The following is a 27983-nucleotide window of genomic DNA, read 5'->3' on the forward strand; positions in this document are numbered from 1 at the left end:
TGTCTCCTGTTCCATTCCACTCCCTGGTGCCCGACCATTCAGAGGTTTGACTTTCCAAAATCCATTACCTCACACGTATCTGCCAGTCCTCGGTCCACTTCCCTATCTGATCACTAACCCACCCCCAGTAATCTATGATAACCTTCTTCACTATCAATAATATACCTTAATCGTGTGTCATTAATGTTTACCATATTAGGGTAGTTGAAACCAAGCAACTCACCAGTATCCTTCCTCCAAATAAATAACCTTTATTTCCTATTGTGGCACACGCATGAGCTGCTCGAGGTCGGGGAGATGTGCCCTATCAAACAATAAATGTTCAAGTTATGTCATAATTATTCAGATAAAATGTAAATAAAGGCATTCTTCCATATGGTTGAAATTGCATCATCTTGCCTCACATGGGTCAGTTAAACATGAGGAAATCAATTGTACTGAACGCATCATCTATTAAATATCTGTCTAAATCTGAACAGTTTCCCAGATTTTTAAAATATGAATAGATGCTATACATACAAAGCTGCATTTTATGAGCATAAAATCTGAACAGGAAACTCACATTTTTCAATTATTTGAAAACCTGAATACTCTTTTATTACACAGTACAAAACTCAAATATAATGAAATGAAATTTTAGTTTCAAAATACCTTAATTGTTGGCTGGTACCAGATATTCATACTGGGTTCAAAGACATGGATGTCATAATTCCAACCCCAGAACATCTCTTCTTCCTTGAAAAGAAATAAATGTTACAAAGATTAGTTTTAAGGATGTTTAAAAAATGTAAGTCTGGTAGTAATTCCATTGGGTTCAACACTGTTATCAAGATTATCAAGACAGTTTTGCTTATCAGTTTTGATTATCAAGACAAGTCATGCAAAAATATGACAAGACATTAAGAACTGCAAGTGTATTATATACTGTATATACATAGAGCAATATAGTCACAGGCTTATGGTCCAAAGAGTCCACTCTCAGATAGTCACAATTTCGTCTATTCAGCTCATATCCCTCCAAGTCCAAACCCTACCTGTCTATCTATAATGCCGTTTTCAATTAACTCTGCTCTTGTAATCTTAGGTCACTATTGTGATATTGCACGTGGACTTCCATCTTCCAGAAAGCAGATGAATGAAGCACTGGTTTGCTTCTACACTGAACAGTAGTAGTAGGCAGCCATCAATCCTGGGGATCATGGGTTTGCACCTCTGGTGGACTGTGTCCTCTCCAGGGCGCAAGCCTGGGCGGGAAGATTTGAAGAACTGGCTGTTGCCCATGCTGCGGGATCCCCTCTCAATGTCACTGATGTAGTCCAAGGGAAGAGCAAGCGCCAATACAGCTTGGCACCAGTGTCGTCGCAGAGGTTGGCAGAGTGAAGTTTTTAACAACATCAAACTGCCTTAAGGACCCCGGCTCTGGATTTCTTCCTTAAGAGTTTACTCCCGAAGGCTTTCCCATGGGTGGGTATGGCCGCAAGGCAGCAGAGGTTTAAAATCAGAGTTTTCCTCCTCCTAAGTGGGCTGACAAGCCCTACCTTCCCAAAACAACTGGTTTTGAGGCGCCAGTGATCCGCCTTTGCCCCTTCTCTTGTCAGTAGAAACAGTTCCGCCAGGCCTAGTAGCTAAGCCACACCTGAAGGCCAAGAGTTGGACTTGGTTATCAGAGGCTGTTAGAGACACACACCATTTAGAACACTTTATAGGTAGTGGGAGCGTATCCCCACTACCATCCCTGGCTATGACAACCTTAGGAACCTACACTGAATACTGGGCTGAACTGATAACTTTCCAACAAGGCTGCTTGTGGGAGACCACGTGTACATTCTGTCAATCTAAATACCTTTTATTGCTTCTACTGCTCCCTCCTACTCAGCTAATTTCCTAGCCTGGTCAATCATCTTTTTTCAATTCCACTAGCTTCAGTCAATAGATATAAAAACAGAAAATACTGGAAATAAGTAGCATCAGACTGAGATAATGATTCTGGTCTTTGACTTTTCATTAGAATAGTAGGGAATACTGACAAAAACAATACATAATGTGAACATGCAGAACAATGATAAATAAACTTCAGTTCAACTCTAATCCACTCTGAACTACGGCTAAACTAAATGGTCAAAATATAACTGACGATGACCTGAAAAATTAACAAATGCAGTCTGACCAGCTGAGTATTTTCAACCATTTCAAATTTCTAGCATTTGCAATTTCATGTCATATATCAGCGATAATAAATCTCATTTTAGTTCTGACCTATAACATTTATTTTGTATCCTAAGCATTTTCTACAACAAATTAACTAAAAAATTTTGCTGCAAGTCAGAAATTTACACTGAATAACAATGGTTTATAACAATTCTCAAGAAATGCAAGAGGATTACCAAATAGATAAACCTTCATTATTGAAATTTCAAGCTCTTACCCAGGATGCTTCATTCACATCGAATGAATCGTTTAGTTCAGTTATTTTCTTGCACCCATAGCCTCCAAAGTAAATCAACCTGTCAAAGTATTTATTATATTTAAAAAAAAAAAGAAAAAAATTACCCATATTGATTTAATACTTGATTGACACATCTTAGTAAGCTCCATTTAACTCATTAATAATAAACAAGAGAAAAATTCCTACACATTTTCAATTAATGGCAAAATATTCAAAGGCCAAACTAAAATTAATTTTCTAACATACGCATAGCTCATTTTAACTGGAATGAAAAGGTACAAGACTCATTCAGAAAATTAAAAAGGTCAGTTATAACACAAATCTCGATATCATTTAGTGAATGAATGAATTGACTTTATTACTTACATCCTTCGTATACATGAGTTGTAAAAATCTTTACATTACATTTGTCTAAATGTGCAATGTGCAATTTATAGTTATTTTAAATAAATAGTATGTACAAGTCAATTCATTGTTAGCAAACTTGACTCTGAATCAGAGTTCAATGGGTCAATATCCTAGCCCAAACACTTGATTACAGGTGAAATTGTGTACTGTGTGTTGGGGTGGGGGTTGAGTACATTCCTAGAAAACACCCCACAATGCAATTATTAATGCATTAACAACCAACACAACCCACAGATGTTCTGGCAGCAGCACACAAGAGTCGCCACACATTCCAGCACCAAAACAGCATGCCCAGAGAGACCTTACAATGCAAGTTCATAGCTTCCTGAATATAGTGTCACAGGTGGGTAGCGTACCGAAGAAGTCACTGCTCACAGTCAGAGGTACTGAGTGTAAGAGTACCCCTGTCTGTGCTATCATGTAATGTTGAATTTGTATAAGGCATTGGTAAGGCCAAATTTGGAGTATTGTGTACAGTTCTGGTCACTGAATTATAAGAATGATGTCAATAAAATTGAGAGGAGCTTTACTAAAATGTTGCCTGGGTTTCATCTCCTAAGTTACAGAGAAAGGTTGAACAAGTTAGGAATTTATTCTTTGGAGCGTAGAAGGTTGAGGGGGGATTTGATAAAGGTATTTAAAATTATGAGGGGGATAGATAGAGTTGACGTGGATAGGCTTTTTCCGTTGAGAGTGGGGGGAGATTCAAACAAGAGGACATGAGTTGAGAGTTAAAGGGCAAAAGTTTAGGGGTAACATGAGGGGGAACTTCTTTACTCAGAGAGTGGTAGATGTGTGGAACGAGCTTCCAGCAGAAGTGGTTGAGGCATGTTTGATGTTGTCATTTAAATTGGATAGATATATGGACAGGAAAGGAATGGAGGGTTATGGGCTGAGTGCAGATCAGTGGGACTAGGTGAGAGTAAGAGGTCAGCATGGACGAGAAGGGCCGAGATTGCCTGTTTCCGTGCTGTAATTGTTATACGGTTATATGCTGCAACTGTAGAAGACAACTGTTAGGCTAAACTCAGAATAGTGTACACAGTTCTAGTCACAATACAAAAAGGATATTAAAACACTGAAGTATGCAGAAGAGATTCACCAAGATACCTAGAATGGAGGGTTTTGGCAACAACGGATTGAATAGTCTGGGATTGCTCTCATTAGAGTGCAGGAAGCTAAGAAATGACTTTATTGATGTTTATAAAATTATGAGGGACATAGATAGGGTAGAGAGTCACAATCTTTTTCCAAGGGTTGTGGAGTCTAAAACCAAAGTAAATAGGCTCAAAGTGAGAGGGAAATATTTAAAGGAGAGTCAAAGAATAATCTTTTGCACACAGAAGATGTTGGGTATATGGAATGAGCTGCCGGAGCACATGGTAGAGGCAGATACAATCACAGCATTTAATAAACATTGGACAGGTACATGACAAGAAAGGAACATAGGGATATGGGCCAAATACAGGAAAATGGCTTAAGCACATATAAGCATCTCAACAGCTTCGACAAGTCAGGCATAAGGCCATTTTCAAGCTGCTTGACTATCTGAGGCTGCTGCAAGATCAAGTTTAAGCTCAACTGACATTCAACCATACATGAATACCACCAAACAAAATAGCATTCCTCCGGGTGCAGAGATGCAAATTACAGTCCCAACAGCCATACACAGCACAAGGCATATATAGCATGTTTAAGATAGTAAACATACAACCACACAATAATATGTAATATAGCGCAAGTCCCTCAGTCCATGGATGTTGGCAAGAAAAAGTTTGCAGCAGTCTGCATATTAACAGCATTCAGCTCATCTTTCACTGAGCGAACACTGGAGAGCAGCACTGACACCAGCATGGATACTGCGCCACATCATCTCTCCTAGGCGACTGCGAAAGACAAACCTGCATCATGAGGCCTACTCAGTGCCACAACTAAGGCCATGTGGCTCCCCCGCTGTCAGTCCCACCAATAAACCAGTGAACTGGACTTGGAGTATTCCACATTATCAATGTCCAACAAGGTCTTGCAATCACAAGAAAAATGATTAAGATAGTCACTCACTGTTGGACTACACACTAGGTTTGTGTACCAACCCCAATGGCTCTCTGTAACAGATTGCAACATGGTTCATACCAAGTCCAGTTCCTCTACTAAATGAGCCAGGGTGAGGTAGACCTGCAGTACTTAAGTTCTTAATGTCCGGTAGAGCTTGGTGATCATAAAATAGATATTTAAAAAAGGCAGACACCTTTTGTCCATATAGAGGCCAATGTGTCTGGGAATACCGCCATATTACCTGGATTTATGTGATGAATTTAGAATTAGTCCTGTGTACAATAAGCCTCACAATCAAACATATTTGTAGGTTTTGCTATCACTAATTTGGAAAAATACTTCTAAGATTTGGAAGCAAATCCCAAGCAAGTCTGTGCCTTTGGGTCATTCATGTAAACATTCGGAGGTTAAGGATTTTAAACAAATTATGAAAAAGGACAATCTTTAAAATTGAAAATAATCAGATGAAATCCTAACAAAAGCTAAATTGCTTAGTCCTGAAAATGTACAAGAAATGTTTGGCTACTTTCATAAGACTCAGTACTGAGCAAAATATTCATCATATTTCACTTTCAAATAAAAGAATCCTTCATTATAGACTTTGTTCTAGACTGATCCCATGAATCAGGATAAATCAACTGTGCTCAGATTATAAATCTGTATCCATATTCAGAAAATACGCTCATGATCATATAATTTTTCCTTTTGTTACCCAGTTCTCATTGCACTAAGTCCTTCCCCCATTATAAAAACATGAACAGTGGATTATATGGATTAAAACATTTATATACTTCTATTCCACACCCACCCCCACCCCGTACCCTCACATAAATGCCATGATAGCAAATTTTATTCAAAATCTCAAAATTTTGAGTTGCAAATTGTGAATTTTCTGAGGGTGAATTTCCAATACCAAACAATTGCAATACAGGGGATTGCCTATACAAACACATAAGCTAAACTGAACTTTCAATATAGCCATGGGATTATGTTATCAACTACTCCACATTGCTTCTTGAACAAGACATTAACACGTCCCATCTTCCCCCACCCCCATGATGTCATATAACAAATACACACCAGATACTGCTATGTACTTCATGGAAACATGGCTAAAACCTATCATTTTGGACACTGCACTGCAGCCTAACAACTTAACCATTCTCAGTAAATACAGGACAACTGAGTCATTTAAATGGACAGGAGGTGGAGTATGCTTTATGATTAACTAATCATGTTACACAGACGTGGCAATTCTGTCTCAATCCTGCTCAGCCAACCTGAAACGTATAGCAATCAAATGACGTCCATTTTATCTGCCAAGAGAGTTTTCTGACACCATCCTGCGGGGTACATTCTACCTCAAGCTAACATCAAGAAGGCACAGAGGAGCTGAGCTCCATGATCAGCAGTCAGGAAACAACACATCCATATGCCTTCCCTATTGTTACAGGAGATTTCAACCAGGCCAGTTTGAATTAGTCTCTGAACAACTACCACTAACAGATCACCTGTGGCTCCAGAGCTAATACACTTATCTACTGTTATAGCATCATCAAGAATGTTTACTCTATCGTCCCATGTTCACACTTCAGAAAGTCCACTCACCTGGCTGTACTTCTACTCCCAGAGTATAGGCAGAGAATAAAGAACACAGCACCAGTGATCAAGAAGTCAAGGGAGATGGAAATGTGCTTACAGGACTGCTTTGACTTGCTGGACTGGACAATATCCAGATATTTATCTTCCAATCTGCGCCTTGTAAGGCATGAAAATGCCCAACGCAGGCCTCTCATGGTCTGAGTCGACGTTCCCCTACCTTCAAATCATAATGAATATGCCACAGTTGTCACCAACTTCATCAAGACCTGTGTGCCTTAAAGAACATACCAGACAAACCCAAACCAAAAGCCGTGGATGAACTAGATGTGTAGTCTGCTGAGGGCTAGATTTGTGACATTCTCGACCAGTGATCCACAACTATACAAGTCCAGGTACGATATATTAAAGACTATTTTCAAAGCAAAATTTTAAAAATTGATTGAAGTTAGAGATGGAATCAGATGCACGTCAGCTCTGACAAGGTTTGCAAGCCATTACTTCCTGCAAAGTGAAACCTGACATCACGATTGGTGTTATGAGCTCTATACCATCTATGCACAACTTGAAAGGGAGAATAGAACTACATCCGTGCGAATCCCTGGTGACCTTGTAATCTTTGTCTTGGAAGCTGACATCAGAACATCTTTCAAGAGGGTAAGCTCTCGCAAGGTGTTAGGCCCTGATGGTGTAGCTGGTAGGGCAACAAAAACCTGTGCCAGACAGCTGGCAGGAGAATTCAACGACATCTTCAAATCTCTCACTGCTGCAGTTAGAAGTTCCTAACTGCTTCAAAAAGGGTGGCAATCATACCAGTGTTCAAGAAAAGCAGAGTGAGAAGCCTCAACAACTATCACCTAGTGCACTCATATCTACCGGGATGAAGTGCTTTGAGAGGTTGGTCAGGGCCAGAATCAATTCCTGCCCAAGTAAGAACCTGGACTTGCTGCAATTTGCCCATTGCCACAATAGGACTTTAGCATATGCAATCTTACTGGCTCTCCACTTGCCTTGGATCACCTGGACAATAGCAATATCTATATCAGCTTGCTGTTTATTGATTACAGCTGCATTCAACAAAATCATACCCTTGGGTCTAACCAACTAGCTCCAAAACCTGATCCTCTGTACCTCCCTCTGCCACTGGATCAGTGTCTTCCTCACTGGGAGACTACAGTCAGTGCAGATCAGTAATAACATTCCTCCTTGCTGACAATCAACGCTGGCACACCTCAAGGACACGTGTTTAGTCCACAGCTCTACTCTACTTGCATCAATACTAGACAGCTCAAATGCCATCTATAAATTTGACAATGATGACTGTTGTTGGCAGAATTTCAGCTGGTAACGAGGAGTCATACAAGAGTGAGACAGATCAGCTGGCTGAGTGGATGAGTTCAATAACCTTGAACTCAATGTCAGTAAGACTAAGGAATTGATTGTGGACTTCAGGAAGGTAAGACAAGGGAACACACACCAGTCCTCATCAAGGGATCAGCATTGGAAAGGGGGAGCAGTTTCAAGTTCCCGGGTGTCAACATCTCTGAAGATCTATCCTGGGCCTAACATATTGATGCAATTACAAAGAAGGCATAACAGTTAGGAGTTTGAGGAGACTTGTTATATCACCAAAGATTCTCACAAATTTCTACAAATGTACTGTGGAGAGTATTCTGGTTGCAACTCTGTCTGCTATGGAGAGGCCACTGCAAAGGAATAGAAAAAGCTGCAGAAAGTTGCAACTCAGCCAACTCCGTCACAGGCACTAGCGTCCCCAGCATCCAGGACACCTTCAAAAGGCATTGCCTCAAGAAGGCGGAATCCATCATTAAGGACTCCCACCACCCAGGACGTACCTTCTTCTCATTGCTGCCATCAATGAGGTGGTACAGGAGCACGAAGAGACACATTCAACTTTTCAGTAACAGCTTCTGCTAGTTGATTTCTGAATGGACAATGAACCCATGAACACTACCTCACTTTTTTAAAATTTCTTTTTGCACTACTTGTTTAATTTAATTCATATACATAATTATGGTAATTTATAAGTTTTTATTATTATGACATAAACCATATGACATAGGAGCAGAATTGGGCCATGCAGCCCATCAAGTTGACTCTTCCATTTCATCATGGCTGATACAGTTCTCTCTCAACACATCCTTCTGCCTTCTCCCCACAACCTATAACACCCTAACTAATCAAGAACCCATCAATTTCTGCCTTAAGTAAACCCGATAACCTAGCCTCCTATAACAATGAACTCCATGTGTTTATCACCACCTGGCTGAAGTACTGCAATGTACTGCTGCTGCAATCAACAAATTTCATGAAAAAATGCCAGTGAGATTAAACCTGATGTTGATTCTGTGAGCATCAATATGTATCTATTCACTACATAATACTTATAACCATGAGGTAATTTAAAAGAATAACTAGAACATCAATTATATCAATGTTTAAGGTTTAGCAACTTACTTGTCTTTATATACCCAGCAAGAAAGTTTATCTCTTGGAGTAGGAGGATTTCCTTGGAAATTACAGATCTTCTTCCAAGTAAACACATCATTGTTTACTTCTAAATTAACACAATAGAGCTGTATAAAACATAAAACAATGCATCAATTTTGTTCTAATGTCAAACCACGTGGAAAGTCATAATTTATTAATTGGTTCACAAGTAGTTTTGAAAATCATCCACAGGAACTACAATTAATAATTTCTTTCTGCAATATCCATAGCACAACTTTTTCAGTTGAACATCATTGACCTGAAATGTTAACACTATTACTCTCTCCATCGATATCACCTAATCTGTCTATCACAGTTAAGTCTCTCCACTATTGAGCACATATATAAGGAGTGCTGTTGCAGCAAAGCAGCATCTATCATCATGGACTTCCACCACCAGGCAGTGCTCTCTTCTCATTGCTGTCATTGGGAAGCTGCTACAGGAGCCTCAGGACCCACACCACCAGGTTCAGGCACAGTTATTACCCCTGAAACCCCAGGCTCTTGAATCAGTGGGGTTAACTTTACTCAAATTCACTCACCCCATCTCCGAACTGTTCCCACAACCTATGGACTCATTTTCAAGGACTCTTCAACTCATGTTCTTGATATTTATTACTTCTTCTGTATTTGCACAATTTGTTGTCTTTTGCAAATTGGTCGTTTGTCCATCCTGTTGGGTATGTTCTTTCATCGATTCTATTACATTTCTTGGAACGTATTGTTCCCCCCACAGGCATTTTAGGGAGAGAATTCAGTCCTGAATGGCTTACTCCTTATTCTGAAATTTTGCTCCTGCTGTGAGACTCCCTTGTCAGGTGAAACAACTGACCTACAAACAATCTATTAAGGTATTTAAGAACATTTTTATATTTTGATGTGATCTGTTCCCTTTCTTCCAAACTACTTTAAGAGATCAAAACTGTATGCAATATTCCAGCTGTGTTTTATCACTATCCTATCCAACTGCAATGACGTCTATACCCTTATATTGAAATCCTTTTGTTATAATAGCTATCATCCCATTTCTTCATCTTAATCTTTTACTATACCTGCAGTGATTTTTGTAAAAGCAGAGGTTTCTTTGAACTTCAACACTGCACAATCTCTCACCACTTGATAAATACTTCACATTTTCCCACTTAATATTCTATTGCTCATGATCTTGCCCACTCACCTAGCCTGCTCACAAATCCCTTGAAAGTGTCTTATATCGTTTTCTGTACCCACAATCCCTTCTAATTTAGTATCAACAATGAAGTTGGAATTACGAAAAAAAAAAACAGGACACTGGAAGAACTCAGTTGGCCAAGCAGCATCTGGGAGGCAAAAGATTAAATCAATGTTTCGAGTTCAGAACTTAGATTAGTTCTGCATTGTTTTAGATTCTAGCTTCTTGTTTTGGAAATATGACATTTTATCCACTCACCCAAATGGTTGTGAATAGCTTGTGTCTAAACACCAATCCCCGTGGTACTCCACTAGTCAAAGACTCTCAAACTGAGAATGATTCATTTCCAATAACCCTCATCAGTGTATTACCACCAGTTCCACATATTGTAAACTCATTGAACATACTTTTATATGGAACCTGAGCAAGCCACTTCCAAAAAGAAAACTCAAACACACTCCGTCCACTGGTTCCTCCTTACCTATTTTACGAGGCACTTCTTCAAAGAATTCCAGTAGATGAGTCAAACATGACTCTCTTTCACAATTCCATGCTGACCTCAGCTCGATTCTTTCCAAGGTATTTACTACATATTTTTATAGATTTCTTTACTAATTTCAAGTATGTTGTTCCAAAAAGTGATTACATGCAATATCCTATAAACCACAGGAACAATTCAGAACTTAGGAAGATGAATGCCAGAAAATTCACCATCTCTGAAGTAATTTCTTTCAGACTTATGGGATGCAAGTCATCAGGTCCTTAGCATTTATTTGTTATGAAGTTCAACAACTTCAACAAATTCTGAAGTGTCATTTTTTAAACTGTTAACTAGTTCCTCCATCTTTCTGGAACTTCAATTCTCTGATATATGTGACAGGTTTTGTCTTCTACAATGAACACACACAAAAAAATAATCAGTTAAACCCCCTGCCATTTCAATAATCCCTATTATAAATTCTCCTGCCTTAGTTTGTAAGATGTCCAACATTTGCTTTCACTAGCCTTTTGTCTTTTACATACATATACAAGCTCTTACATTCAGTTTTTATGTTTATTTCCAGCTGACTCTCATATTCCATCTCAACTTCCTTTAACAAATTCTTGATCCTCCTTTGTCAAGTTCTAAAATGTCCCCAAATTTTGTGCCTGCTTGAAATGTTGTGGAACGGTTTGCCCCTACTGTTATTACTCCAAATTTAGGAGCTATTTTCTTGGAATCAACACAACTTTAATTTCTCTGATCAGCCACAGGTGAATCAGTTTTCCTGGGGAATATCTGCACTTGAAAGAATTTTGATTTTGCAATTTATCTACAGTCATTCAGGACCAGCACCAATAAAGCTCTGAAAAATAGACCAGCATTTTCAGGAAAAGAAAGGTCTAGTGGGAAGCAGCAAAAAGGGAAATAACAGGAGGAAATTAAAATAAATTATAAGAGGTTAGCACTGCAACATGGAATAAAAAATAAATTTAAAATTGGTACTAATGTCGATGGAGTATAACGCACTTACTGCTTATCCACTTAGTATTCCTATTGAGCCTATGAATTTTGAACAATATTGCATTAAACAGTGTTTATTGAAGACAAGATGAAGCATTTTGAAAAAGTGTTCTCTAGCTTGAAAGCTTAAATACAGCAGATGACACGACAAAGAAGGAAAAAGCATTAGACAAGACGTACTTCATTACTATATCCAAGATCATCGTATCCTCCAAAAATGTACATGATCCCATTTAGACAAGCTGCACAGCTTCCTGACATTGGACGAGGAAGGTCTCCCTTCATTGGTTGCCTCTGCCTGTATTGAAGAATGCAATAAAAGATGACACAGCAAAATAACATTCCAAGAATTTTGGCAACAATTACTTTCATCGTGATAGCCTCCACATTTTTCCAAGTTTCCTTCTATTACATCTGAATAGATGGATTGCTACATTCCACTTTCTAATGTCATGCTTTGGCTTAATGGTAATACTTGCATTAACAAGTCTCTGAAAAGACAACTGAGCTTAGGCTTTAGGAAACTACTAGCAGTTCCCAGGCCAAGTGCCAACAATTTCAGGATTTCTGCAGATGCATATGTGAACACGGAAGTCCCAAGCTTACCAAATGGTTAGAGGTTTTCCAACTGCACCTTGACCTCTGGAGGCTCACAGAGCCAAGAAAGAGTCAGGATAAACAGGTAATTTTTACATTGCCAGATTGTAACTAGATGAAGGAATCACATGTAGTATAGCTAACTTTGTAATAATAGTTGGCAAAGCAAATCTGAGACTGTCATTAAGGACGTAAGAGAAAGAGCTATATTAATTGAGGGCTCAGAAATTTGTAAAACGTAGTATAATGTCAGAAATACAGCAGAGAACAGGTCCTTTAGTCTACCAACTCAATACGGATTATCAACCACCCAGTTACAGTAACTATACATTAATCACCCCTTTTTAAATTATTCTCCCTGTATTATCAATGCCACCATTTCCCCCTCCCCATCCCACCCAGATGTCACCAATTATCTTACACACTCAGATATTGTTCAATGACAAATTAACCATCTAATCTGCATGCTTTTGTGATGTGGGAGGAAACCAAACCTGGAGGGAGCTTGTAGCATGTGATTACAGAGAAAATATGCAAAGTGCATACAGATGGCATCCAAGGTCAGGATTGAACCCAATTGAGGGTCTTTAATGCTGCACAGGCCCCACTAACTGTGTGGCTCTAAGTGTAGCGTGAGGAAATCAGAGGCTAGCCACTTAAGTGAAGATGGACAAAAGAATGCTGCTGTTCAAAAGATTTTGATGTCTTCTTTCTTTAAATTCAAAACTGGCAATGAAATACAGCAAGTATAAAAAAAACAAATGGAATGTTGTCTTGATTATGAGAGATAGAAGTGAAAATGTAAAGGAGCCTTGTCAAAACTGTGCAGAATTTTACTGAGATAATATATGGCTCTGCATGCAGTTTTGGTCTAATTTAAGAAAGGATGCACTTGCATTAGTTATTTTGAGAAGATACCTAGGTTGATTCCAAGGATGAAAATGATCTTACGAACATTGGTTGATTAGGCTCCTAATCTCTCTGGAGTTTAGTAAAATGAGTTAAAAGAAGATGCTAAACAGGGTTAATGCCATGAGAATATACCCTCAAGTCTTTCTAGAATTGGGGGCACAATGGCAGAGTAATAGGTTACCTATTTAATTCAAATGCAAGAAGGAATTTCTTCTGAAGATTGCAAATCTTTGGAACTGTTCCTCAGAGATTTACATTCAAGACTAAGAATTATTTGTGTTGTACTACAGAAAAAAAAGCTCACTGGAATCAAGCAAAAAGTGCTGGAGTTCAATAACAAATGAGTTTATTTTTTTAAATTTAGAGATACAGCATGGAATATGCCTTTTGGCCCTTCGAGCTGCACAACCATCAACCTACCAATTTAACCTTAGTCTAATCATAGGACAATTTATAATGACCAATTAACCTACTAACTGGTACTTCTTTGGACTATGGGAGAAAATCAGAGCACCTCGTGGAAGCCTGCATACATACAGGAGGAAACATACAAACTTGCTTATAGAGGACGCAGGAATTGAACTCCATACAACACCATCCCAGGATATAGAAACATAGAAAACATACAGCACAATACAGGCCCTTCGGCCCACAAAGCTGTGCCAAACATGTCCCTACCTTAGAACTACCTAGGCTTTACCCATAGCCCTCTATTTTCTAAGCTCCATACAGCCATCCAGGAGTCTCTTAAAAGACCCTATCATTTCCGCCTCCACCTCTGGCAGCCTATTCCAAGCACTCACCACTCACCACTCTCTGCGTAAAAAACTTACCCCTGACATCTCCCCCGTACCTACTTCTAAGCACCTTAAAACTATGCCCTCTCGTGCTAGCCCTTTCAGCCCTGGGGAAAAGCCTCTGACTATCCACATGATTAATGCCTCTCATTATCTTGTACAACTCTATCAGGTCACCTCTCATCCTGCATCGTTCCAAGGAGAAAGGGCCGAGTTCACTCAACCTACTCTCATAAGGCATGCTCCCCAATCCAGGCAACATCCTTGTAAATCTCCTCTGCACCCTTTTTATGGTTTCCACGTCCTTCCTGTAGTGAGGCGACCAGAAAATATAATAGCATTGTGCTAACCGCTTTCTACTGTGGTGCCCAGAGTTATCTTACAGAATGGCAGAATAGATTTGAAGGGTCATATAACCCACTCCTATTCCAACTGCAATGTTTTTTTTTTATCAATTTCCTCACAGGTGGAGATTATTATACTGACCGCTCCCCACAATAATGGACTTTCACCCAGAAGGCTACTGCATAACGACTCTTTGCTGTTTGTAGTCAAACAGAAATTAAAGATTAGAAGTGTTAATTTTTCTTCATAGATCAGCGATGATTAACTATTAACTGCAAAATACAACCCATCTCAGAGTCAGTTTTAGAAGTGTTTACAAAACAAATGATGGACTTGTCATAGGACATACAAAAGCCATTCGGCCGACCAATATAAATCTACTCCTTGATTAGTTTAATGCTTCCCTCTTACACAGCTCATAATGTACCATTTTTCTTACATACATGAACAATCTAAGAGTCTTTTAAATGTCCTTTTTGTATCAGTCTCTACCTCCACCCCAGAAGTAAGTTCCAGGCACCCACGACTTTGTATATAAAACAACTACTTCTGGCACTTCCCCTATACTTCCTGCCAATCAACTGAAAGGATATTCTCTGGCAGTGGCCATTTAATCTGGGGGAAAAGGTGCTGGCTGTCCACTATCTATGCCACTCATACTCCTATCAAATAGTCTCTCATCCTTTGTTGCTCCAAAGAGAAAAGCCCTAGCGCACTCAACCTTTCCTTATAAGAAATTTCTCTAATCCCCGCTTTATATCTCTGAAGCTTCCATATCCTTCTTATAATGAAGCAACCAGAACTGAACACAGTACTCCAAATGAGGTCTAGCCAGTCTTATAGACCTACAACATCAACTCATGGCGTTTGAACTCATCCCTCGACTAATGAAGGCCAACACAACATACACATTCTTAACCAGTCTATCAACTTTGAGGGATCTGTGAACTTAAGACTCAAGATCCCTCTGTTCCTCAACACTTAAGAATCCTGCCATTAAGGTTGTACTTCAATCTATGGCAACCTTTTACACTATCCACAACAACTCCAACCTTCATGTCATCTGCAAATTCTATTTCATCCCTCCACTTCTGCCTCCAAGTCATTTATATATTTAAAAAAAAAGAGAAGGGGTCCCAAACTAGATCTCTGCAGACACCACTAGTCATTGACCTCCAGGCGCAGGATACACTATTTACTGCCACTATCTGCCTTATGTGGGCAAGCCAATTCCAAATCCATACAGCCAAGTTTTCATGGATCCCATGCTTCACAACTTTCTGAATCAGCCTACTAAGGGGAACCTTGTCAAATACCTTCCTAAAATTCATAAACACCATATCTGCCACGACCATCATCAATTTGTTTTGTTCTCGTGCAATTTCCACAACTTTTCATGTGGAATTTAAAATGCAACTAAACTGCCTAACAGCTTAAAAAATAAAGAATATCAACTCTGTGTTCTCAGTTTAACAAGGTATTTTCACAAATTCAAACAATAGATAAATATTACAGGGTGGAAATACAGATTATACCCATATTAGGAACAAACTACAATGGAAATCCAAGGTGGAGCTGTGACATCTGAGACTATTAACCAACAAAAGATTGACAATTGAACTGAAAAGGGACTGCTGCTAACTACTGAATCAAACTGCTGCCTACTGGCATAAATTACCCATTGACACAACTGATCATTAAAAGACCCCAGCTAATTGTAATAGAATGGTACCTCTGGACATGTAAAAGGTCAGGGATGGGGACAGTATACTAGAAAAAACTGAACATAAGGGTTAAGCAGGTGGTTCAAAACTATTACAGTATCTGTTTAACCTCTTTTGTTAAGCAGATTGTTCCGTGCCACAAAAGCTTGTGAATGAATCAGAAAAAGCAAAATTGTTATGCACTTTGAAGAACATGGTGGAGGCAACAAATTTTGTTAAAGTTCTGAAATCTGGACTTCCGGTTGGCAGCCACATGTAGTCGCAGAGAATGGGCGCTCCATCCTACTTTTTATTTCCACACTCCTTCTTCCCCCTTTTCTCATACCAAACTGTTGGACTTTTCACTCTTCCCCCCGCCTGCAACTATGCTCGCTTCATAATGACCTCAAAGAGTACTAAATAGTCATACTTTATTGATCCTGGGGGAAATTGGTTTTCATTACAATTGCACCATAAATAATTAAATAGTAATATGCAAATTATGCCAGTAAATTATGAAATGTCCAAGACCAGCCGATTGGCTCAGGGTGTCTGACCCTCCAAGGGAGGAGTTGTAAAGTTTGATGGCCACAGGCAGGTATGACTTCCTATGACGCTCTGTGTTGCATCTCGGTGGAATGAGTTTCTGGCTGAATGTACTCCTGTGCCCAACCAGTACATTATGTAGTGGATGGGAGACATTGTCCAAGATGGCATGCAACTTGGACAGCATCCTCTTTTCCGACACCACCGTGAGAGAGTCCAGTTCTATCCCCACAACATCACTGGCCTTACGAATGAGTTTGTTGATTCTGTTGGTGTCTGCTACCTTCAGCCTGCTGCCCCAGCACACAACAGCAAACATGATAGCACTGACCACCACAGACTCGTAGAACATCCTCAGCATCGTCCGACAGATGTTAAAGGACCTCAATCTCCTCAGGAAATAGCGACAGCTTTGACCCTTCTTGTAGACAGCCTCAGTGTTCTTTGACCAGTCCAGTTTATTGTCAATTCGTATCCCCAGGTATTTGTAATCCTCCACCATTTCCACACTGACCCCCCCAGTTGGAAACAGGGGTCACCGGTGCCTTAGCTCTCCTCAGGTCTACCACCAGCTCCTTAGTCTTTTTCACATAAAGCTGCAGATAATTCTGCTCACACCATGTGACAAAGTTTCCTACCGTAGCCCTGTACTCAACCTCATCTCCCTTGCTGATGCATCCAACTATGGCAGAGTCATCTGAAAACTTCTGAAGATGACAAGACTCTGTGCAGTAGTTGAAGTCTGAGGTGTAAATGGTGAAGAGAAAGGGAGACAAGACAGTCCCCTGTGGAGCCCCAGTGCTGCTGCTCACTCTGTCAGACACACAGTGTTGCAAGCACACGTACTGTAGTCTGCCAGTCAGGTAATCAAGAATCCATGACACCAGGGAAACATCCACCTGCATCGCTGTCAGCTTCTCCCCCAGCAGAGCAGGGCGGATGGTGTTGAACACACTGGAGAAGTCAAAAAACATGACCCTCACAGTGCTCACTGGCTCCAGGTGGGCGTAGACACGGTTCAGCAGGTAGACGATGGCATCCTCAACTCCTAGTCGGGGCTGGTAGGCGAACTGGAGGGGATCTAAGTGTGGCCTGACCATAGGCCGGAGCAGCTCCAGAACAAGTCTCTCCAGGGTCTTCATGATATGGGAGGTCAATGCCACTGGTCTGTAGTCATTGAGGCCACTGGGGCGCGGCGTCTTCGGCACAGGGACGAGGCAGGATGTCTTCCACAGCAGGGGAACCCTCCGGAGCCTCAGGCTCAGGTTAAAGACATGGCGAAGTAGTCCACATAGCTGAGGGGCACAGGCTTTGAGCACGCTGGTACTGATACCATCCAGCCCTGCAGCCTTGCTTAGGTTGAGACGTTTCAGCTGTCTTCTCATCTGTTCAGCTGTGAAGTCCACCGTGGTGGTTTCGTGTGGGGAAGGGGTATAGTCATGAGAGCACGGTGGGAGACTGCGAGGAGGGGTAGGAGGGGAGAGCGGAATGTGTGTTGGTTGGGGACCAATAACAGATGACTCATGTGGGGGATGGGCAGGGGTCCCAATGTCAAATCTGTTAAAGAACAGGTTAAGTTCGTTGGCCCTGTCCACACTGCCTTCCGCTCCTCTGTTGCAAGTTTGCCAGAACCCAGTGATGCTCCTCATCCCACTCCAGACCTCTCTCATGTTGTTCTGCTGGAGTTTCCACTCAAGCTTCCTCCTATACCTGTCTTTAGCCTCCCTGATCCTGGCTTTCAGGTCCCTCTGTATTGCCCTCAGCTCCTCCCTATTTCCATCTCTAAACACCCTCTTTTTAGCATTCAGGATGTCCTTAATGTCCTTTGTTACCCATGGCTTGTTATTTGAATAACAAAGGGCAGTTCTTGCCGGAACATTGCAGTCCACACAGAAGCTGATGTAACCAGTGATGTACTCTGTGAGCCCATCAATATCCTCTCCATGTGGCTCACAGAGTGCCTGCCAGTCTGTCACCTCAAAACAACCCTGGAGCGCCTCATAAGCCTCCTCCGATCATTTCCCCACTGTCCTCGAGGTTGCAGGTTTACTCTTCATCTGGGAAAAAAGATAATTCGGCAGCTGGCTTGACAGTAGAGGCTATCTCCACACTACTAGACCAACACTGTGAGGCATTGGTAGCCCAATTTAAATCTTCTTTTAGCCTGTTGGAAATGAAACACAACCAAATCCAATGTAAAGTGGAGGACCACGGCCAACGCCTACCCTCTCTCAAGCTCGCTATGGACGACCTGAGCCAGCGCGTCAGTGAGCTGGAAAACATCTGCTCCAGCTTACGTGAAAACAATATCAAGCTACTAGCTAAAGTTACGGACCGGGAGGGCCAGAGCAGACGGCAGAATTCATGCATCCTGGACCTGCCGGAATCTATTGAAGGTGGGTGTCCTAACGAATTTTTTTCCAGTCTACTTTGTGAGATCTTTGGGAAGGACACACTCCCATCCCTGCCGGAGATTGATGGAGCTTACTGTTCACTAGCAGCTAAACCAGCCCCAGGACAGAGACCACGCCCGGTCTTTCTTCGCCTGCACCACTATCAGATTAAAGATCTCCTGGTGAGAGAGGCCCGGCGGAGAGGGAAGCTAGGATACCGCGGCCAGCAGATCCGGGTTGTGGAGGACTACTCTCCCGAAGTTTTGAGCCTGCGAGTTGAGTACAGTGAAGTAATGATGGAGCTATACAATCGAGGACTTAGGTCTTCCCTACTATATCCTGCATGGTTCCGTATCACACTTCCCAGCGGTGATAAGAAGTCGCTACGCTCGGTAGACGAAGCATTGACAGCCTCCCCACTACATTGAATTCTTCATAAAATATTTTTCACCCATACCCTCTGCCAGGTAATGTTAGCAGTGCTTGGATAGCAAGGTCTGGTCTGACTTGGCCGCGTTAGGTATTGACTACCACAATAGGTGGAACAATATTCACTCAGACTATTCTCTCTCAAGAGTGTATTTCCTAATACCTTCAATTCAGTGAACTCTACAACCTATTGTGGGAACAGCACTGGGTAAAGTCTGTTTATTTACTTTTTTTTCAAATATAAGTTTATATTACTGCTTTATGGTTCATTTTTCAGAGCCATGTTTAATAAACTTTGGAAGAATTGTTTTGTCTCTCAGTAAGCATAATGTCAATTTAGGAGTGTCGAATGCTTACTGTTTCTTCTAAATATCAATAATGGAGTTGAAGATGATGCTACGAGTGACAGGAAGTTGTACTGTTGGATGATTATTGGTCTTAAGAGCTTGCTGCTATGCTCTCTGGCAGCTGTCTTGTTGTGGGTTGGGGGGATGGGGGGGAGGGTACTCCAATACCAGTCCTGTTTTAAGAACCCTTAGAAGTCCTTGTTATACAGGATTTATTTATGCCCTGTTTCTCTTTTGTTTTACATTTTTGCCTCAGAGCTGATACTAGAAATCTTGACACTGCTTATGCCTATCAACCTGTATCCCTTTTAAAGGAGAATGGTCAGTCCGTTGAATTTTGTGAGCTGGAAAGTCAAGGGGCTGAATCACCCTGTTAGAAGAACATCTCAAACAGTTTAATACAGCAATTACATTTCTATAATAAACACACATTCGCAGTTCTGAAAATTCCTGTCTTATGTCATGATGGGTGGGATAGCACTTCCACTCTACTTTTCAGGCTAAAGCCAGGGAAATCTCAATTCTCATAAATCAAAACGTTCCCTTTGAGCTCTACAATACAATATCAGATACAAACAGCCATTTTGTCATTGTCTCGGGGAAATTATATAATACATTGGCAGTGTTGGCTAACATATATGCTTCTAACTTGGATGATGTGGACTTCTTTGAACTTCTTTTTCTGCGCTGCCTGATCTGAGTTCCTACTCTCTCATACTAGGTAGAGACTTCAACTGCTGGTTAGATCCAGTGCTGGATCAATCGTCTCCTATTCCCAGAGTACTCAGCAAATCTGCCTCATTAATTTAGTCCTTTCTCTTCAACTGTGGCATCTCTGACATATGACACTTTCTCCACCCAAATAACAGAGAATATTCTTTCTTCTCACATGTTCATCACACCTTTTCTAGAATTGACTACATTTTAATTGATAACCAGCTGATTCTATCAGTCTGTTCCTGTGCTTATCAGAGTATATTGATATCAGAACACACTCCGGTTATCTTATCTATAATTCTTCCAGCCCTTCCTCAAATAAATAAGCATTGACATTAATTCAACCTTACTATCAGATAATGATTTTGTAAAATTTATGGAGGACCAGATAACCTTTTTCCTTAATACCAATACATCACCTGAAACCTCAAGCCTGGTTGTTTGGGACGCTTTGAAAGCATACCTCAGGGGTCAAATAACTTCCTACACTGCGAATATGAAAAGAAAGACCCATAAAGAACGACTAGATCTGCCCAACCAAATTAAAGAAATAGACCAACAATATGCTCAAATTAAAACATAGTCATACTTTATTGATCCCGAGGGAAATTGGTTTTCGTTACAGTTGCACCATAAGTAATAAATAGTAATAGAACCATAAATAGTTAAATAGTAATATGTAAATTATGCCAGTAAATTAGGAAATAAATCCAGGACGAGCCTATCGGCTGAGGGTGTCTGTCCCTCTAAAGGAGGAGTTGTAAAGTTTGATGGCCACAGGCAGGAATGACTTCCTATGATGCTCTGGGCTGTATCTGGGTGGAATGAGTCTCTGGCTGAATGTACTCCTGTGCCCACCCAGTACATTATGGAGTGGATGGGAGACATTGACCAAGACGGCATGCAACTTAGACAGCATCCTCTTTTCCGACACCACCGTGAGAGAGTCCAGTTCCATCCCTACAACATCACAGGCCTTACGGATGAGTTTGTTGATTCTGTTGGTGTCTGCTACCCTCAGCCTGCTGCCCCAGCACACAACAGCAAACATGATAGCACTAACCACCACAGACTCGTAGAACATCCTCAGCATCGTCCGACAGATGTTAAAGGACCTCAGTCTCCTCAGAAAATAGAGACAGCTCTGACCCTTCTTGAAGACAGCCTCAGTGTTCTTTGACCAGTCCAGTTTATTGTCAATTCGTATCCCCAGGTATTTGTAATCCTCCACCATTTCCACACTGACCCCCCCAGTTGGAAACAGGGGTCACCGGTGCCTTAGCTCTCCTCAGGTCTACCACCAGCTCCTTAGCCTTTTTCACATTAAGCTGCAGATAATTCTGCTCACACCATGTGACAAAGTTTCCTACCATAGCCCTGTACTCAGCCTCATCTCCCTTGCTGAGGCATCCAACTATGGCAGAGTCATCAGAAAACTTCTGAAGATGACAAGACTCTATGCAGTAGTTGAAGTCCGAGGTGTAAATGGTGAAGAGAAAGGGAGACAAGACAGTCCCCTGCGGAGCCCCAATGCTGCTGATCACTCTGTCGGACACCCAGTGTTGCAAGCACACGTATTGTGGTCTGCCAGTCATGTAATCAAGAATCCATGATACCAGGGAAGCATCCACCTGCATCGCTGTCAGCTTCTCCCCCAGCAGAGCAGGGCAGATGGTGTCAAACGCACTGGAGGAGTCAAAAAACATGACCCTCACAGTGCTCACTGGCTTGTCCAGGTGGGCGTAGACACGGTTCAGCAGGTAGACGATGGCATCCTCAACTCCTAGTCGGGGCTGGTAGGCAAACTGGAGGGGATCTAAGTGTGGCATGACCATAGGCCGAAGCAGCTCCAGAACAAGTCTCTCCAGGGTCTTCATGATGTGGGAGGTCAATGCCACCTGTCTGTAGTCATTGAGGCCACTGGGGCGCGGCGTCTTCGGCACAGGAACGAAGCAGAACGTCTTCCACAGTACAGGAACCCTCCGGAGCCTCAGGCTCAGGTTGAGTACATGGCGAAGTATTCCACATAGCTGAGGGGCACAGGCTTTGAGCACCCTGGTACTGACACCATCCAACCCTGCAGCCTTGCTTGAGTTGAGACGTTTCAGCTGTCTTCTCACCTGTTCAGCCGTGAAGCCCACCATGGTGGTTTCGTGTGGGAAAGGGGTATAGTCATGAGAGCAGGGTGGGGGACTGTGAGGAGGGGTAGGAGGGGAGAGTGGAATATGTGTTGGTTGGGGGCCGACAACAGATGGCTCATGTGGGGATAGGCAGGGGTCCCAATGTCAAATCTGTTAAAGAACAGGTTAAGTTCGTTGGCCCTGTCCACACTGCCTTCAGCTCCTCTGTTGCTAGTTTGCTGAATCCCAGTGAAGGTCCTCATCACCCTCCAGACTTCTCTCACGTTGTTCTGCTGGAGTTTCCACTCAAGCTTCCTCCTGTACCTGTCTTTAGCCTCCCTGATCCTGGCTTTCAGGTCCCTCTGTATTGCCCTCAGCTCCTCCCTATTTCCATCTCTAAATGCCCTCTTTTTAGCATTCAGGATGTCCTTAATGTCCTTTGTCACCCATGGCTTGTTACTTGAATAACAAAGGACAGTTCTTGTCAGAACATTGCAGTCCACACTGAAGTTAATGTAATCAGTGATGCATTCTGTGAGCCCATCAATATCCTCTCCATGTGGCTCACAGAGTGCTTGCCAGTCTGTCACCTCAAAACAACCCTGGAGCGCCTCATAAGCCTCCTCTGACCATTTCCTCACTGTCCTCCAGGTTGCAGGTTTACTCTTCACCAGAGGCACGTAGCAGGGTTTTAGATGCACCAGGTTGTGATCTGACCTTCCCAGTAGGGGGAGGGGAGAGGAGCTGTATGCATCCTTAACGTTAGCGTACATCAAATCCAGAGTCCTCTCCCCTCTGGTTGTACAGCTCACATACTGCGAGAAGTTAGGCAGTGCTCTAGCCATGGTAACCTGGTTGAAGTCACCCGAGATGGTAATGAGGGCACTCAGGTGCTGGGTTTGTAATCTGGCTATGACGGTGTAAATGATGTTACACGCCGACGTAGGGTTGGCAGAGGGAGGGATGTACACAACAACCACAATTGCATGCGAGATTTCCCTTGGCAAATAATATGGCCAGAGTCCAACAGCAAAAAAGTTCAATATCCGGGCTACAGACACGTTCATTGATCGTAATATGCCCAGGATTGTACCATCTGTTATTTACCAGAACCGCCAGCCCCACTCCTTTGCACTTACCACTCTCAGTGCAATTCCAGTCAGCTCAAACCGTCTGGAAGCCCTCTATGGAAACGCTTTGATCGAGTATGTCTTCGTGCAGCCACGTCTCAGTGAAGCACATGACACTGCTCTCCCGAAACGTTCTCTGACTCCTGACAAGCGCAGTCAGTTCGTCCATTTTATTCCCCAGCGATCTCACATTTCCCATGATGAGAGAGGGGAGACACAGCTTATAACTTCTCTTCTCCATAAGCCTCTGTTGTCTCGACCTGGTCCTCTTCCCTCGCCTTTTTGATCCCCCTCTGCATCCTGTGTGTGTTTTCCTCCAGATTTCAGCCGGGATGTCCGCTGCTCTGTTCGCTAAACCAGTGGGCATTGGTCGCTTGAGCAAGTGTAACCGGCTGCATGCACGACCGGCACATGTGCACACTCCGGAGCTGTACAAAAAACGAGTGGAACTCCTAACTACATTTGTTCTTATTTCCACTCACCCAATTGAACGCCGAGCAACAGCTAGTTCTATATCCATGGTGACAAATCTGGTAAATTTTTAGTCAACCAATTAAGGGGCCTCAAAGCCGAACAACACATCACAAAAATTTGAATGGAAAATGGAAGCATCACCTCACAGTATTCTGAAATCAATGACACATTATATAACCATACAACAATTACAGCACGGAAACAGGCCATCTCGGCCCTTCTAGTTCGTGCCGAACTCTTACTCTCACCAAAGTTACATTCAGGAATTTTACTCCTGACTTTACACTTCTGAATCCACAAATGACAACATTTCAGTCCAGAATTTTTTAAACAGCTTAAATATCCCCACACTTTCTCCTGATCTCAAAATGAGACTGAATGAGCCAATATCATTAGAGGAAATATCCTCAGCCATTTCGTTACAGCAGACTGGTAAATCTCCAGGACTCAACGGGTTCCCTGTAGACTTCTTTAAATCATTTTCGTCACTGCTCTTACCTCAACTAACCTTGGTTCTATCTGATTCGTTTAAACAAGGTAAACTGCCAGCATCATTTAATGAGGTATGCATCATTCTTTTAGTGAAGAGAGGCAAAGATCCAACAGAGTGCTCCTCATACAGGCCAATCTCTCTGTTAAATGTCGATGTCAAATCCTTAGCTAAAGTTTTGGCCCATAGACTGGAGAACATCCTGCCCTGAATTATTTCGAAGACCAAACTGGTTTTGTCAAAAACCGCCTCTTTTTTTTTTTTAAAACATACACTGTCTATTAAATATTTTATATTCACCTTCAGCTGGGATCTGAATGTGTCATCGCCTTAGACGCAGAGAAAGCATTCGACCACGTGGAATGGAATTACTTCTTTGCTGTTTTAGAAAAATTTGATTTTGGACCAAGTTTTATCACGTGTTATATTCGCATCCCACCACCTCTGTTTTGATCAACTCTCAGCAATCCCAACCTTTCAACCTCAAACGTGGATCCCGCCAAGAGTGCCCTTTTAAGCTCTTTACTTTTCGATCTGGCCAGAGCCATTGGCGATTGTGTTCCGCAATTGTGCGAGTCCGATGGGGATTTGGAGGGAGGGAGTTGAGCACAAAGTCTCCCATTATGCTGACAATCTTTTGCTTTTTATATCAAACCCGATCAACCTCTTTACCCCCCATGTTCTCACTCCTGAACAAATTTAGCCAATTTTCAGGATACAAACTTAATTTACACAAGAGTGAACTTTTTCCTATAAATGGAGAAGCACAAGCGTCAGAGTTCCATAACCTCCCTTTAAGGCAGTGAATAACCAATTTACTTACCTTGGCATCACAGTAACAAGGAAACATAAGCGTCTCTTTGGAGAAAATTTCATTAATCTGTTAAATCATACAAAACAGAGCCTTGGACAGTGGTCACCTCTGTCCATGTCCCTGATGGGCCGAATTAATGTTGTCAAAATGAACATCCTTCCTAAATTCTTGTACCTTTTTCAATCCATACCAACTTTCATTCCTAAAGCCTTCTTTGACTCAGTCATATCATTCTACTTATGGACGGGCAAGCGTCCCCGACTGAATAAAGTCCATCTTCAAAAATCTAAAAGTGTTGGGGTCACGGCTTTGCCCAATCTCCGGTTATATTACTGGGCAGCTAACGTACGCTGTCTCATCTTTTGGTCTCATTTTTACAACCAATCTGACTGCCCAAAATGGGTGGCAAAGGAGCTGAACTCCATTATGAATTTCTCCATCTCTGCACTTCTTGGATCTGCAATCCCTTTTATTCTGCCTAAACCAATTGTTAATCCTGTTATCAGGCACACCCTGAGAGTATGGGCTCAGTTCAGGAAGCATAATGGTCTCCATGGCTTCTCTCTTTCAAGTCCTATTCTATATAATCATCTCTTCCAGCCTTCTATACATGATCCAACATTTCAAGACTGGTACAGAAAGGGCATCAGGCGCTTTAAAGATCTTTTTATAGACAACTGCTTTGCATCATTTGAACAACTGTCTGCAAAGTTTAACCTACTCAACACTCATTTCTTCAGATATCTGCAAATTAGATGTTTTCTCAGCCCTTTGATATCAAACTTCCCTGAGGCACCTGACATAAATGTCGTTAATATGTTTCTCTGCATGAATCCATTGCGCAAAGGTCTAATATCTACCATTTGCGACAAGCTAGCTGTCCTGAGATGAGGCCCCCCTTGACAAAATTAAAACTGCCTGGGAGCAAGATTCAAATTTCTCACTGTCAGGCAATGTTTGGGATTCAGTTCTCAAGTTAGTTAACTCAACCTCTTTATGTGCCTGCCACTGCTTGTTAGAGTTCAAGGTTGTACACAAGGCCCATATGTCTAAAACTAAATTATCTCGCATTTACCCAGATGTTAATCCCTGCTGCGACAAATGCAAAAGGGGCAAGGCTTCCCTTATTCACATGCACTGGACAAGCCCTAGCTTGGAAAAATACTGGAATGATGTTTTCCAAACTCTATTATAATTTGGAACCTAACCCTTTGATTGCTCTTTTCGGCACCTCCGGAGAGGGGGACACGCACCTAAGTCCCACCAAACGTAGCACACTGTCTTTTGCCTCTCTTTTGGCCAGGTGCGCAGTCTTGCTCAGGTGGAGGGATTGTGCCCCACCCACCCACGCTCAGTGGTTCAGGGACATCATGTCCAGTCTATACCCAGAGAAGATCCATTATTCAATTCTCAACTCGGACATAAAGTTCCAAAAGGTGTGGGGACCCTTTCTTGAATATTTTCAGAATTCCCAGCCAAACTAAAGGTCCATCCTTTCTTCCTTTCCTCTGCACATAAATCCCTGACCTCCAGCATTTCCCGGTAAAATTCTACGGACCCAGACTTGTAAACATACAACGGTCTATGTATTAGGAAAATACACCTTCTCTATACCAATGCAGCTCTGTGGGGACAAAGGTTCTGTTTAACCCTTTTTGCTAATGCAATGATGGCTTGGAGATGGAGATTGGGAGGAGTGGGTCGGGGCAGGGAGGCAACTAAAACATGACTGTACAATGGGTGCATCTCTTTTATAGATGTGAATTGTACATTTGATACATTTGTTATGAATGGCATAAACCTCCTTTATTCTATGCTCTCTTTATTAAAAAATATATTTTTATTGTTTTTTTAAAAGTTCTGAAATCTTCAAGGGCAGCATGACTGATCTGAATGCTTCAAAGAAGTAAGCAAACATGCATATATTAGTATCATTGCAGTACAGACTACATGAGAATGAAACCTTTCCAAAGTAGAGCTTAAGTGAATTATCAAGGAAGGCGGACACTGAAGCAAGTCTTTAGCATCAAAGATACCTTTATGCAAGTTCATGTTGAGGGATAAGAAAACTTCTCCAAGCTTTAGAGTAGCCAAAAGTCTCATTATTGTTATCCTTAGAAGTAATGCTGAAGATAAATGTAATCTTATATTGCTTTTGATCTTACCTATCTGAATACTTTTTAGAACCCTCAGATTTCCTATGGCCAATCTTACAATTGTGACAACTTAAAAAGCCTGAATGGCTGCACTACTCATCCAAGATTATTTCTTCCACTTTTCCCCCCAGTCATCAAACAATACTGTGCAAAGAGTAAACAGAACATAGATTTGCTCATCAGCAACAATTCCATTGGATGTCTAGTTCACCAGTTCACAAGGCCCATTCATCTGTAGCAGGAACGGTAAGATTATTTGTCTTTAATATAGTAAACTCTATCCATCATCATTTAAACATCAAATGATGTTCATTACCAT

At 41.7% G+C, this 27983-nt stretch overlaps 1 protein-coding gene across 2 annotated transcripts in view; it reads right to left on the minus strand.

Annotated features, from left to right (window-relative positions):
• Positions 1-27983, minus strand: part of LOC140204248 (kelch domain-containing protein 1-like) — a 110816-nt gene that overhangs the window by 43805 nt on the left and 39028 nt on the right. For both annotated transcript variants that reach the window (XM_072270807.1, XM_072270815.1), the window contains 5 exons: positions 11875-11992; positions 8987-9105; positions 2426-2504; positions 652-735; positions 224-304 (listed from right to left, as the gene is read on the minus strand). In XM_072270807.1, the coding sequence (XP_072126908.1) occupies positions 224-304; positions 652-735; positions 2426-2504; positions 8987-9105; positions 11875-11992 (481 nt within the window). The remainder of the gene's footprint in view (positions 1-223; positions 305-651; positions 736-2425; positions 2505-8986; positions 9106-11874; positions 11993-27983) is intronic.

Source organism: Mobula birostris, chromosome 1 (assembly GCF_030028105.1).
Source record: "Mobula birostris isolate sMobBir1 chromosome 1, sMobBir1.hap1, whole genome shotgun sequence".
Classification (NCBI taxonomy): domain Eukaryota; kingdom Metazoa; phylum Chordata; class Chondrichthyes; order Myliobatiformes; family Myliobatidae; genus Mobula; species Mobula birostris.